The sequence below is a fragment of the Hypanus sabinus genome, chromosome 13 (genome assembly GCF_030144855.1).
Source record: "Hypanus sabinus isolate sHypSab1 chromosome 13, sHypSab1.hap1, whole genome shotgun sequence".
NCBI lineage: Eukaryota > Metazoa > Chordata > Chondrichthyes > Myliobatiformes > Dasyatidae > Hypanus > Hypanus sabinus.
In genome coordinates, this window is record NC_082718.1 from 32050677 (window position 1) to 32063428 (window position 12752).

The 12752-nt window shown below is 41.9% G+C and overlaps 1 protein-coding gene across 3 annotated transcripts in view; it reads left to right on the forward strand.

Annotated features, from left to right (window-relative positions):
• bend7 (BEN domain containing 7) overlaps window positions 1-12752 on the forward strand; it is a 71753-nt gene that overhangs the window by 12594 nt on the left and 46407 nt on the right. For all 3 annotated transcript variants that reach the window (XM_059987425.1, XM_059987426.1, XM_059987424.1), the window contains exon 2: window positions 7029-7103. In XM_059987425.1, coding sequence (XP_059843408.1) covers window positions 7029-7103 — 75 coding nt within the window. The remainder of the gene's footprint in view (window positions 1-7028; window positions 7104-12752) is intronic.

The window sequence follows — 12752 nt, forward strand, 5'->3', positions numbered from 1 at the left end:
GGGAAATGGGGGAAGGAGGAGAGAGACCAGGGAGAGTTGGGCTGAAGGAGAGGGACTGAGTAAGGGGAAGGGGGTGGAGGGAGGGCCAGAGTAGGGAGGGTGTCGGAGGAGATTCGAAATGGGGATACAGACTGAAAATGTGGAGTAGAGGAGCAGTGAGGAGACTGGGAAAGATTTGGCTTGCAGATGGTTCGAAGGAGAGGGTCTGTGGAGTTCCTGATGAGAGGTGTGCACTGGAGGTTCCTTAGGAGAATGAAGATGTCTGAAGGAGGTGATGTGAGGGTCCAAGTGAGAGCTCAGTATGGGAGAGGGTATTGAGGAGACCCTTAGGGTTGGTGCCTGAGGAGGAGCTTCTGAAGGTGTTCTTCAGTTCATTTCAAAAGATCAGATGTCACTTTTTGGACTTTCTGAATAGAAAATGCAACCAATTTTGAAAAAATCTTGAATCTGATATTACTTAGAAGAGTTTTTAAACCAATCAGATGGTGGATCTTTAAGGATGTGTTTTGCCTTGCAGCTTGTATGTTGGTGAGGAAAATAGTTGCTCTTAAGATTTATACTGTCCGGTTTAAAGTTTGTTTGCCTCGGTGATTATTTAATCATCCATTGATTTTATACACTGCTTGTTGGATAAATTCACTCACCTCAATACTGAACTGATTCCACAACCTATGGACTCGTTTTATGGATTCAACAACTCATGTTCTCAATATTATTTATTACTTATTTGTTGTTGTTATTATTTGCTTTTTGTATTCACACTGTTTGTCAGTCTTTGTTTCTGTGTAGTTTTTCATTAATTCTATTATATTTCCCAATTATCTACTGTGAATGCCCACAAGAAAATGAATCTCAGGGTAGTGTATATGTACTTTGATAATAAATTTACTTTGAACTTTGTTCAGTTTCCGCTGCATTGAAATGTCAGCAGCAGTGCATAACTGATCTGGTACCATCTGTTCTTGCTACCAAAGTCTCCCCTCAGTCAGGCAGCATCTGTGAAAAAGAAACAATTAATGTTTCAGGTCAGGGCTGCAATGTTTACCACCCTTTTGTCCCCACAGATGCTGCCCAACCTGCTGAGCTTCTCTAGCACTTTTTGCTTCATATTCTGGCATCTGCTGTCTCTTGGATATACAGATCAGGGTTCACTTGACTTTGAAAATTATTTATTTATTGAGCTACAGCGCAGAATAGGCCTTTCAAGCCATGTCACCCAGCAACCTCCTAGCCTAATCACAGGATATTTTACAATGACCAATTAACCTACTAGCCAGTACGTCTTTGGACTGTGGGAAGAAACTGGAGCACTCAGAGAAAACCCACATGGTCACAGGGAGAACGTACAAACTCCTCACAGACAGCAGCAGGAACTGAACTTGGGTTGCCTATACTGTACTGTAAAGTGTGTGCTAACCACTACACGACTGTGTCACCCCAGATGGGTTCATCACTCATCTGTCATCTCTTCGAAACTAAAAGCCAAGTTGGCACCCACCAACTCTGATTGAGACGTACTCACCTCTGCCTCTATTAAAGAGATTGGCTTTGTTTGTCACGTGTACATCGAAACATACAGTGAAATGCATCATTTGGCATCAAATCAAAACAGCAAAGATTGTGCCATGGAGCCCGCAAGTGTCACCATGCTCTGGCACCAACATTATGTGCCCACAACTCACTAACCCTAACCCCTGTATCTTTGGATTGTGGGAGGAAACCAGAGCACCCAGAGGAAAACCATGTGGTAAGATGAGAGAACGCATGTCAGCCCTCATCGAGGGATCAGAAGTGCAAAGGGTGAGCAGTTTCAAGTTCCTGGGTGTCAACATCCCTGAGGGTCTATTCTGGGCTCAATATATTGATGCAGTTACAAAGAAGTCATGACGGCAGCTAGAGTTCATTAGGAGTTTGAAGAGACTTGTATGTCACCAGAGACGCTTGCAAATTTCTATAGGTGTGCCATGGAGAGCATTCTAACTGGCTGCATTGCTGTCTAATAAGCTGCAGAAAATTGTAAATTCAGCTCCATCATGGACGCTAGCCTCCCAGAATCCAGGTTTTACCCTCTTCTCATTGTTACCATCAAGAAGGAGATATAGGAGCCTGAAGACACACACTCAGCATTTCAGGAGTAGCTTCTTCCCTTCTGCCATCAGAGCTCTGAATGGACATCGAACCCATGAACACTACCTCATTTTAATTCTCTTTTTGCATTTTTTGTTTAACTATTTTAAATACGTATGTATATTTTATAATTTAGTTTTTATTATGTTGTATTGCATTATACTGCTGCTGCATAGCAACAAATTTCACGATATTAAACCTGATTCTGATTCTAGTTATGTGGAGAACGTACAAACTCCTTACAGCGGCTGGAATCAAACTCCAATCTTACACCTGGCTCTGTAAACCAATGCAACTAATGCTACGCTATCATGCTCACTAAATCCACAATGTCAGCATAACACCTTCTCCCCATCCACAACGAGGTTCATAGTTACTCTTAGAGAGAGTTTGGCCAGACCCGATCTTATTCTTTCCAATGTAGGAGAATGGGAGACCTAGACAAATGTGTTTAAAATTAAGTGGGTGGTAACAGTTTTTTCCCCAAGGTAGGGGAGTCCAAGAGTAGGGTGTATAGGTTTAGGATGAGAGGGGAAAGATTCAAAGAAAACTTGAGGAGCAATTTTTTTCATGCGTAGGAAGGTGAAAATATGGAATATATGTAATGAACTGTCAGAGAGTATGGTTGAGGCCATTTAAGAAGCACTTGGATAGGTACACAGACAGGCAGGAATAGAGGGATATGGGCCGACTATGGATGGGCAACATGGTTGTCATGGGTTCACTAGGCCAAAGAGCCTATCTGTGCTGTGTTGCTGAGAACTGGAGGCGATTGGGGTTGGAGGATTGTGTATCTGCATGGGTGGGCGGGAGGGAGGAATGCGGCTTGCATCACTGTTGCTGTGTTCTTTGTTGTTCTGCCGAGCTTTGTAGGCAAGTTATGTTGGCGCCAGAATTTGTTACAACACTTAAGGGCAGTCTCCAGCACATCCTTAGGGTCATGTTGGTTGTTATCGCAAATGATGCATTTCATTTGCAAACACAAGGAAATCTGCAAATGCTGGAAATTCAAGCAACACACACAAAATGCTGGTGGAACACAGCAGGCCAGGCAGCATCTATAGGGAGAAGTACTTCCTATAGATGCTGCCTGGCCTGCTGCGTTCCACCAGCATTTTGTGTGTGTTGCTTGATGAATTTCATTGTATGTTTCAATGTATATGTGACAAATAAATTTGAATCTTAAATCTGTTACTCTATGTTTCTACGACTCTTAAGACCATAAGACATAGGAACAGAATTAGTCCATTCAGCCCATCCAGTTGGCTCCACAATTCTATCATTGCTGATTTATTATTCCTGTCAACCCCATTCTCCTGCCTTCTCCCCGTAATTTTAATCAAGAACCTATCAAGTTCCTCTTGAAATACCCCATTGACTTGGCCTCCACAGTGGTGTGTGGTAATAAATTCCACAGATTCACCACCCGGTGGCTGAAGAAATTCCTCTTCATCTCTGTTCTAAGGAAACATTCTGTTCTGAGGCTGTGCCCTTGGAAACTATAGGAAACATTCTCTCCACATCCACTCTATCTGGGCTTTCAGTATTCCATAGATTTCAATGATAGCTCTTCTCTTTCTTCTAAACTCCAGTGAGTACAGGCCTGGAGCTATCAAACGTTCCTCATACATTAACCCTTTCATTCCTGGGATCATTCTTGTGAACCTTCTCTGGAACCTTTCCAATGCCAGCACATCCTTTCTTAGGTAAGCAGCCCAAATCTGGGAACAACAACTGTCTATGGTCTTAACTCTGGACCATGTCAATTGCACATTTGAAATTCCAGATACAATTACTGCATTCTGAGCTGTGTTGCAGCTAGGTGAATCAGAGAAAACAACAATAGACAGTAGGTGCTGGAGTAGACCATTCGGCCCTTCTAGCCAGCACTGCCATTCACTGTGATCATGGCTGATCATACACAATCAGTACCCCATTCCTGCCCTCTCCCCATATCCCTTGACCCCGCTATCTATAAGAGCTCTATCTAACTTTCTCTTGAATGCATCCAGAGACTTGGCCTCCACTGCCTTCTGGGGCAGAGCATTCCACATATCCACCACTCTCTGGGTGAAAAAGTTTTTCTGCATCTCTGTTCTAAGTGGCCTACCCCTTATTCTTAAACTGTGGCCTCTAGTTCTGGACTCACCCATCAGCGGAAACATGCTTCCTGCCTCCAGCATGTCCAATCCCTTAATAATGGTCCTTAATAATCCCCTAATGTTTCAATCAGATCCCCTTTCATCCTTCTAAATTCCAGTGTATACAGGCCCAGTCGCTCCAATCTTTCAACATATGACAGTCCCGCCATTCCGGGAATTAACCTTGTGAACCTACGCTGCACTCCTTCAATAGCAAGAATGTCCTTCCTCAAATTTGGAGACCAAAACTGCACACAATACTCCAGGTGGGATCTCACCAGGGCCCTGTACAGCTGCAGAAGGACCTCTTTACTCCTATACTCACGTCCTCTTGTTACAAAGGCCAGCATGCCATTAGCTTTCTTCACTGCCTGCTGCACCTGCATGCTTGCTTTCATTGACTGATGTACAAGAACACCTAGATCTCGTGTACTTCCCCTTTTCCTAACTTGACTCCATTTAGATAGTAATCCGAACTTCAAAGATGTTCTCCGAATCTCCATGGAGAAAGTGTAACATTCCTATTTACTCTGGCCTATGAATGCACAGACAGGAGATAGAGAGTTCAGGATGGTATTTCACCCAGACAGTGATCAAAGTGGATGGAATATAGAACATAGAACAGTACTGCACATGGACAGGCCCTTTGGCCCACAATATTATACCAAGCCAGTTAAATTAGTAATCAAATTGCCAACTAAACTAATTTCATCTGCCTACACATTTCCCTCACACTCATATGCCTAAGCATCTCTTAAAAGTCCCTAATGTTTCTGCCTCTACCACCACCCCAGGCAGTGAATTCTAGCACCCACCACTCTGTGTAAAAAAAAAACTTGCCCCTCACATCTCCTTTTAACTCCAGCCTTGTAAATGCCACACTCATCTTAGTGTCATTGAGCCAATCTTATGAAATAATTCAAAAAAGACAACCAATCAAACCAATCCAACCAATCTTCACATATATAATTTCAAAATTATTACCTGATTTCTTTGAAGACAAAATAAAAGCTAAGTTGGAAATTTAGTGAAAAGTGCATATACAATTCAGGATTGAAAGAAACTCATTTACTCTGATCGTGAGCCTGGCTATGGGAGCAGGTTAGACATTGGGAACCCTGTGGAGAGTAACTCACCTCCTAACTACCCAAAGTTTGCCACCATGTACAGGGCTCAGTTCAGGAATGTGATGGAACACTGTCCACTTGCCTAGATGAGTGAAGGCTTGAAGCTCGATACCATACAAAATACAGCAGCATGGTTGATAGACCCCCCCTGCCCCCCCCCATTCATAGCCATTCAGTCATTCCATCACCAACACACTGTGTTGTACTGTTCCATATTTGATATGTAATGTTCTAGGATATAACAGCATGCTTGATAGGCCCCCCTATTCACTCACTCCCCCACCACTGCACAGTAGCAGCAATATGTACGGTCGACAAGCCACACTATCTCCTCAGAAAGCATCTTCCAAACCCACCACCTCTACGAGCTGGACGGACAAGGGCAGCAGAAAGGGCGTCACAGTACAGTAGCGGTTAGCATGACGCTATTACAGCTCAAGGCATCAGAGTTCAATCCCGGCATCCTCTGTAAGGAGTCAATGTACAACCTCCTCTGGAATGTGTGAGTTTCCTCCAGGTGCTCCAGTTTCCTCCCACAGTCCAAAGATGTACCAATTAGTAGGTTAATTGCTGATTGCGAATTGTCCTGTGATCAGGCTTGGGTTGAATTGGTGGGTTGCTAGGTGACAGGCTCAGTGGGCCAGAAGGCCTGCTCCACGTTGAACCTCTAAGTAAATTTTTAAAAAGCTTGGGGGACGGGGGGAAGCTGCCCTCCAAACCACACACCATCCTGACTTGGAAATATATCGTTGTTCCTTCACTATCACTGGGTCAAAGTCCTGGAGTACACTCACTAGCAGCACTGTGAGTGTACCCACTGCAGCGGATCAGAAGGCAGCTGACCATCACCATCTCAAGAGCAACGAGAGATGGGGAGGGGTCGATTAAGTGTTGGCTCAGTCTGTTCAACTCACATCCCCTGAGTGAAAAAAAAACAATAGGACAAGACAAAAAAGTGAAAAGATTTGAGTTATTCAGATTATGAGCATGGAGGGAGAAACAATGTTGTGGACTTGCAGGGGTTCCCAGCCTTGGGTCTGTGGACCCTAGCTTAATGGTATTGGTCCATGGCATAAAAAAGGTTGGGAACCCCTGTGGAAGTATGGTTGATTGTGTTTTTGGATCAGTGTTCTACACTTTTGTTAATATCCCATTTAAGAAATTTTATTTTGAAAGTGGAAGATAGACTGAGTGGCTGGCTTGAGACAAAGTATGATCAGTATTTTCTAAAGATAAAGATAAGTTGTGGCTTTATTTGTCACGTGTACATCAAAACATACAGTGAAATGTACCGTTTGCATCAAAGACCAGCACAATCCGAGGAGGTGCTGGGGGGCAGCCTGCAAGTCTCACCATGCTTTTGCCCACAACCTACTAACCTTAACCCACACAGGTTTGGAATGTAGGAGGAAACCCAAGCAGTGGTAGGGAGCACATACAAACTCCTTACAGTTAGCAACAAGAATTGAATTACTGATCACTGGTGCTATAAGGCATTGTGCTACCATATTGCCTGGTAGTTCTCTAACTTGTCGGAGGACTGATTTCTAATTTCCTTTTCAAGACCACTGATTAAGGAAAGGTACTGATACTGAGACAATAAAAATGTACTAATCTGAATATTTTGTTTCAGATTGTCCAGATGATAACTGTTCCGACAGCAGTAGTGAACACGTAGGAAAGCCACAGGATTCTCTGTATGTTACAGGTATGCATTCCTTGCACAGGTAAAAATATCTATAAAATATAGAGTACATTTATATAAGACAGCTTTAGAGATGTAAGACACAAGAAAGCTAGAGAAATCGTATCAGTTCCAAACTTAAAATATTAATCAAAGAAGAAATTGAGTTTTGTTGTAAAAACGAAGCTTCAGACAAACTTCTCTGAGGTTAGATGTGAGGGTGATCTTTGTTTTAGAAAGTAACTGTTTCCAAAGAAAATATCACGTAGACTCACTTTCAATGGACTAACTTTCAAGGACTCTTCATCTCATGTACTCAATACTTACTGCTTAGTTATTTATTATTATTACTCTTTTGGTGTTCGCGCAGATTGTTGTCTTCTGCACTCTGGTCGAGCGCCCAAGTTGTGTGGTCTTTCATTGATTCTGCTTTGGTTATTATTCTGTAGATTTATTGAGTTACCCACAAGAAAATGAACCTCAGGGTTGTATATGCTGACATAAATGTACTTCGATAATTTACTTTGAACTTTTGAACATGGGATAAATGTGGGGGAAATCGATTTATTATGTGTCTCTGCTAGTGGGTGCATGCACTAAAGTGAGACTGCTTTATAGCAAGAGCTATTGCAGATGCCGAAAATCTTGAGCAATACATGTCTCCTGAGTTCCTCCAGCATTTTGTGTGTGTGTTGCTTTGTAGCAAGTAGCAGATAACGTGACATTTGTCCATAACCGACTAACCAGGCTACTAGTTGCAGGATGTTCCATGTTGACCAGTCTTTGAAAAGCTCGTGGATTAGTTGATCCTGCTAAACCTCTTGGCCCCTTGCATCGGTGACACCAGAGTAAATGAACAGAAGGAAGGTTGATTCAAGCACAGTGTTCAGTAAAGAGTTGATGTTTGTCAGGAGAATGACAGAGGAGGGTTAATTAAAATTCCTCAGCTATGAATGTCCAGTGTAAAGCTGATTAATAGTTAATTATTGTTATTGTTATTTGTTTTTGCGCAGTTTGTTGTCTTTTGCACATTGGTGGTTTGTCAGTCTTTGAACTTCTTTCATTGATTCTATTGTATTACTTTGTTCTACTATGAATGCCCACACAAACATGGATCTCATGGTAATATATGATGACACATACGTACTTTCATAATAAATTTACTTTGAGCCTTGAACCTGGGATCCCCAGATCAGTAGCAGACAGAAGCCCTGTGTAAGGAACATGCTAACTCCTCACAGAGAGTAAAACTCTGATTGTCTGCCTGCTCAACCGTTTGTAACAGTATCAATCTTTAGTCATTTGTCAGTCTTCTATTGTATCAGTCTTTTGTAGTTTCTACTGTATTTCTTTTTTTTTCTGTAAATCCCTGCAAGAAAATAAGCTCAAGGTAATATACAACCCGCGGTCACTTTATTAGGTGCAGGAGTGGAACTTGGTGTCGTCTGTAGCTCATCCACTTCTAGGTTTGGCATATTATGCTTTCAGGGATGCTCTTCTGCACACCACTGTTGTAGTACATAGTTATTTGAGTTACTGTCAACTTCCTGTTAGCTTGAACCAGTCTAGCCATTCTCTGATCTTTCTCATTGAGAAGACATTTTCACTCACAGAACTGACACTGACTGAATGTTTTTTTTTTAAGTTTTTCTTACCATTCTCTGTAAACTCTGGAGACTGTTGTGCATGAATATGCCAGGAGATCAGCAGTTTCTGATGTACTCAAATCACTCTGTTTGTCACCAACAATCATTCCACGGTCGAAGTCACTTAGATCACATTTCTTCCCCAATCTAATGTTTGGTCTGAACAGCAACTGAATCTCTTGGCCATGCTGGCATACATTTATGCATTGAGTTGCTTCCACATGATTAGCTTATTAGATATTTGCATGAACGAGCAGGTGTACGGGTGTACCTAATAAAGTGGCCATTGTGTATATAGTGATATATATGTACTTCAATTTTTAAAAAGCTTTAAAATTAGAAATATTTTGGAAAAAATGATAACAATAATTTTCTTTTCCTTATAATGAAGATTTTATTGAGAATTATGCCATGGTCGTAATCTGCAGATCATATGAAGCATATGACATGAGCAGATATGAGAATTTACATTTAGATAAGTTAGAGTACTTAATGGAAATGATTTCCATTTTAACCCAATTGTTCGAAGATGTATAAGTACTTCCAGTGTTTGTTCTTCATAGTCAAACTCAAAGTTGAGATTATTGTCGTCTGCAGAAGTCCATGCGTGCACAGATGCGATGGAAAAACTTGCTTGCAGCACCATCACAGGCTCTAGAGCATCAGATAAGCAGCGTTCACAAGGACTTTGCCGAGATTTGAGGATCTGAGTTGTTAGGAAAGGTTGTTTAGATTGGAACTTTATTCCCTGGAGTGTAGGAAAATGAGGGGAGATTTGATAGAGGTATATAAAATTATCAGGGATGAAGATAGGGTAAATGCAACCAGGCTTTTTCCACTGAGCTTGGATGAGACTGCAACTGGAGGTCACGGGTTAAGGGTGAAAAGTGAAATATTCAAGGGGAACCTGGGGGAAAGCTCTTCACCCGGAGGATGGTGAGAGAGTGGAACGAACTGGCAGTGAAAGTGGTGGATGTGGGTTTGTTTTAAGTATTTTAAGAGAAATTTGGAAAGGTACATGGATGGGAGGGGTATGGAGGGCTGTGATCCTGGTGCAGATTGATGGGACTTGGCAGAATAACAGTTTGGCACAGACTAGGTGACCTGTCTCTGTGCTGCAGTGCTCTATGATGGTGTGGAGAATTCTGAGGATAAGATAGTTCTATGGGGAGCTGATTTGGGGATGTTCAAGATGCCAGGATTACGTAGTCTGCAAGGTTTGTGGGGCTGGAGTTCACAGAGTCATAGAGGGCTGTAGCCTGGAAGACCAGAAGCTGCTGTATATCAGCAGAATGGGTGAAGGCTGAATGGACCTACAGTAAAGAGGAGGGACCAGGGAGTTTTATATATTCTGCTTGCAGAGAGTTGAACAAGGGAAGCTGGGTAAGAGTATGTTGGAATACTCTTGTCATGCCCTTTTTTTTTGGAAACTGTGAAGTGGTTATACAGTTGCAGAGCAGTAAAGCAAGGATACAGACCTAAGGTCACCCTTTGGTGTCCTTCATTCCAAGGAATCAAGGCCTTGCCTGGACAACCTCTCCCTGTAACGCTGATTTTCTAGCTCTGACAACATCTTTATTGCACTCTTTCCAGTGTAACCATGTCTATCTCATAACAGAGTGACCAAAACTGTACACGGTACTTTTTTCAAGGTTTATGAAACAAAACAATGTAAAATCTTGAATATACAGTGGAGTGCACATCATGTGCAGCTATATAGGACCCTGGTCAGACCCTACTTGGAGACCTGTGCTCAGTTCTGGTCACCTCACTACAAGAAGGATGTGAAAGCCATAGAAAGAGTGCAGAGGAGATTTACAAGGATGTTGCCTGGATTGGGGAGCATGCCTTGTGAGAATAGGTTGAGTGAACTCGGCTTTTTCTCCTTGGAGCGAAGGAGAATGAGAGGTGACCTGATAGAGGTGTATAAGATGATGAGAGGCATTGATCATCATTGATAGTCAGAGGCTTTTTCCCAGGGCTGAAATGGTTACCACAAGAGGACACAGGTTTAAGGTGCTGGGGAGTAGGTGCAGAGAAGTTGTTAGGGGTAAGTTTTTTACTCAGATAATGGTGAGTATGTGGAATGGGCTGCCGGCAACTGTGGTGGATGCAGATATGATAGGGTCTTTTAAGAGGCTTTTAGATAGGTACTTGGAGCTTAGTAAAATAGAGGGCTATAGGTAAGCCTAATAATTTCTGAAGTAGGGACATGTTTGGCATAACTTTGTGGGCCAAAGGGTCTGTATTGCGCTGTAGGTTTTCTATGTTTCTATGTGGCTGTTAGACACCACACCGTGTTTAGAGTGAACGGATTTTAAATAGTGTAATTTGTGTGTGTTTTTGTTCAAAAAGTAGTGAATTTTGTCACTGACAGTTGGCGAGAAATAAGCAGTAAGACGATTCAGAACTGTTTTCTCACTGTGGTTTCAAGCATTCAGGCTCAGAGATGCCAGAAACGAAAGGGAGTGAAAATGAAATAATTTCACTACTTCAATTTAGGAACTATGAAGAATTTGAAGATATTGACAATCATCTTGAATGTTACAACGAAAATGAAGATTTGGAGGATGCAATCGTCAAGAGCATTGTATAAAGGCACGTGTTATCTGCACTAGGTGCCTGCACTGATTTTGTTAATTTGCAGTCAATCAAAAGAATATGGCAGTGTACACTGGGTGAATTCCTCCACTGAGAACAATGAAGAACAAATACACAGTTTTAGAATACTGTAGTAGTATTTGTATGCTTAATTTTTTCTGTATTTCATTTAAATACCTTATTTTTACTCAGTTAATTGGTGGCTTATATTTTTAATACCTTTTTCAGTATTTCCCAGAAACTTCAGCTAATTGGGGCAGTTGCTTAAAGGGGCCAAAATGCATTGGTTCTAAAGTGTCCCAGTTAACTGGAATCTACTGTATTTGGAAATTACAACTAATGACTGTAGGATGAAGAACAGAATACTTTTCATAAGTAGTTTAGTGACAGAGGAATTGGATCAGGACAGAGGAAAGGCACATTCAAGAAAGTAAAGCACTTAATTCACGGGGCAGGTGGAGTCTCAGCACTGTACTCAAGTAGTAATACTCAGGGTGTTGGCTTGAGTTTCTGGAAGACATTTAACCCCATCATAAACACTAGAGCTTCGGGAGATATTGGAAATCTTGAGCAACACGCACAAAATGCTGGAGGCACTCAGCAAGTCAAGCAGCATCTATGGAGAAGAATAAATAGTTGGGTTGGAGGATCAACACCTTGTATTCCATTTGGGTAGCCTCCAACCTGGTGGCATGAACATCGATTTCTCTAACTTATGGTCATTTCTCTCCGCTCCCCATTCTCTTATCTTTCCATTCTTCATTCTGGTGCCCATCTTTCTTTCTTCCATGGTCCACTCTCCTTTCCTAACAGATTCCTCTTTCTTCAGTCCTTTACCTCTTCCACCCATCACCTCCCAGCTTCTTACTCCATTCCCCCTCCCTACCCCCACCTATCTTCACCCTCACCTGGTCTCACCTATCATCTGCTAGTTGTACTCCTCCCCCTTCCCCATCTTATTTCGACCTCAGCCCAAAACATTGAGTGTGTATTCCCTTCCATAGATGCTATCTGACCTACATTCCTGCAACATGCTGTGTATGTGTGTGTGTGTGTAACCCAGAATATTCTGACTGAAGCCAATACTGTATTTCAGTGATCACAACTGCATCTTATTGTAAGTAAAAGCAAAGTGCAGTGAAACAGCACATAACGTGCCTTTTGGAACATTATAATGTCTCTTTATTCGGACATCTCAGATCTAATTTCACAGGCTGCTGCATCAGCATATCCCATTTTTGCCAGCTGCTCCATATATATATATATATATATATATATCCATTAATCACCAAAAAATACTGCAATAGCACTGTCCGTAGTAAGATGTTTCATGCCCCTGTAACCTCCATATAAATAAATTTAACCTGCACCATTACTGCATTCACTGTGGCAATATTAAATTAATGATCCATGTTGCAGATCAGGA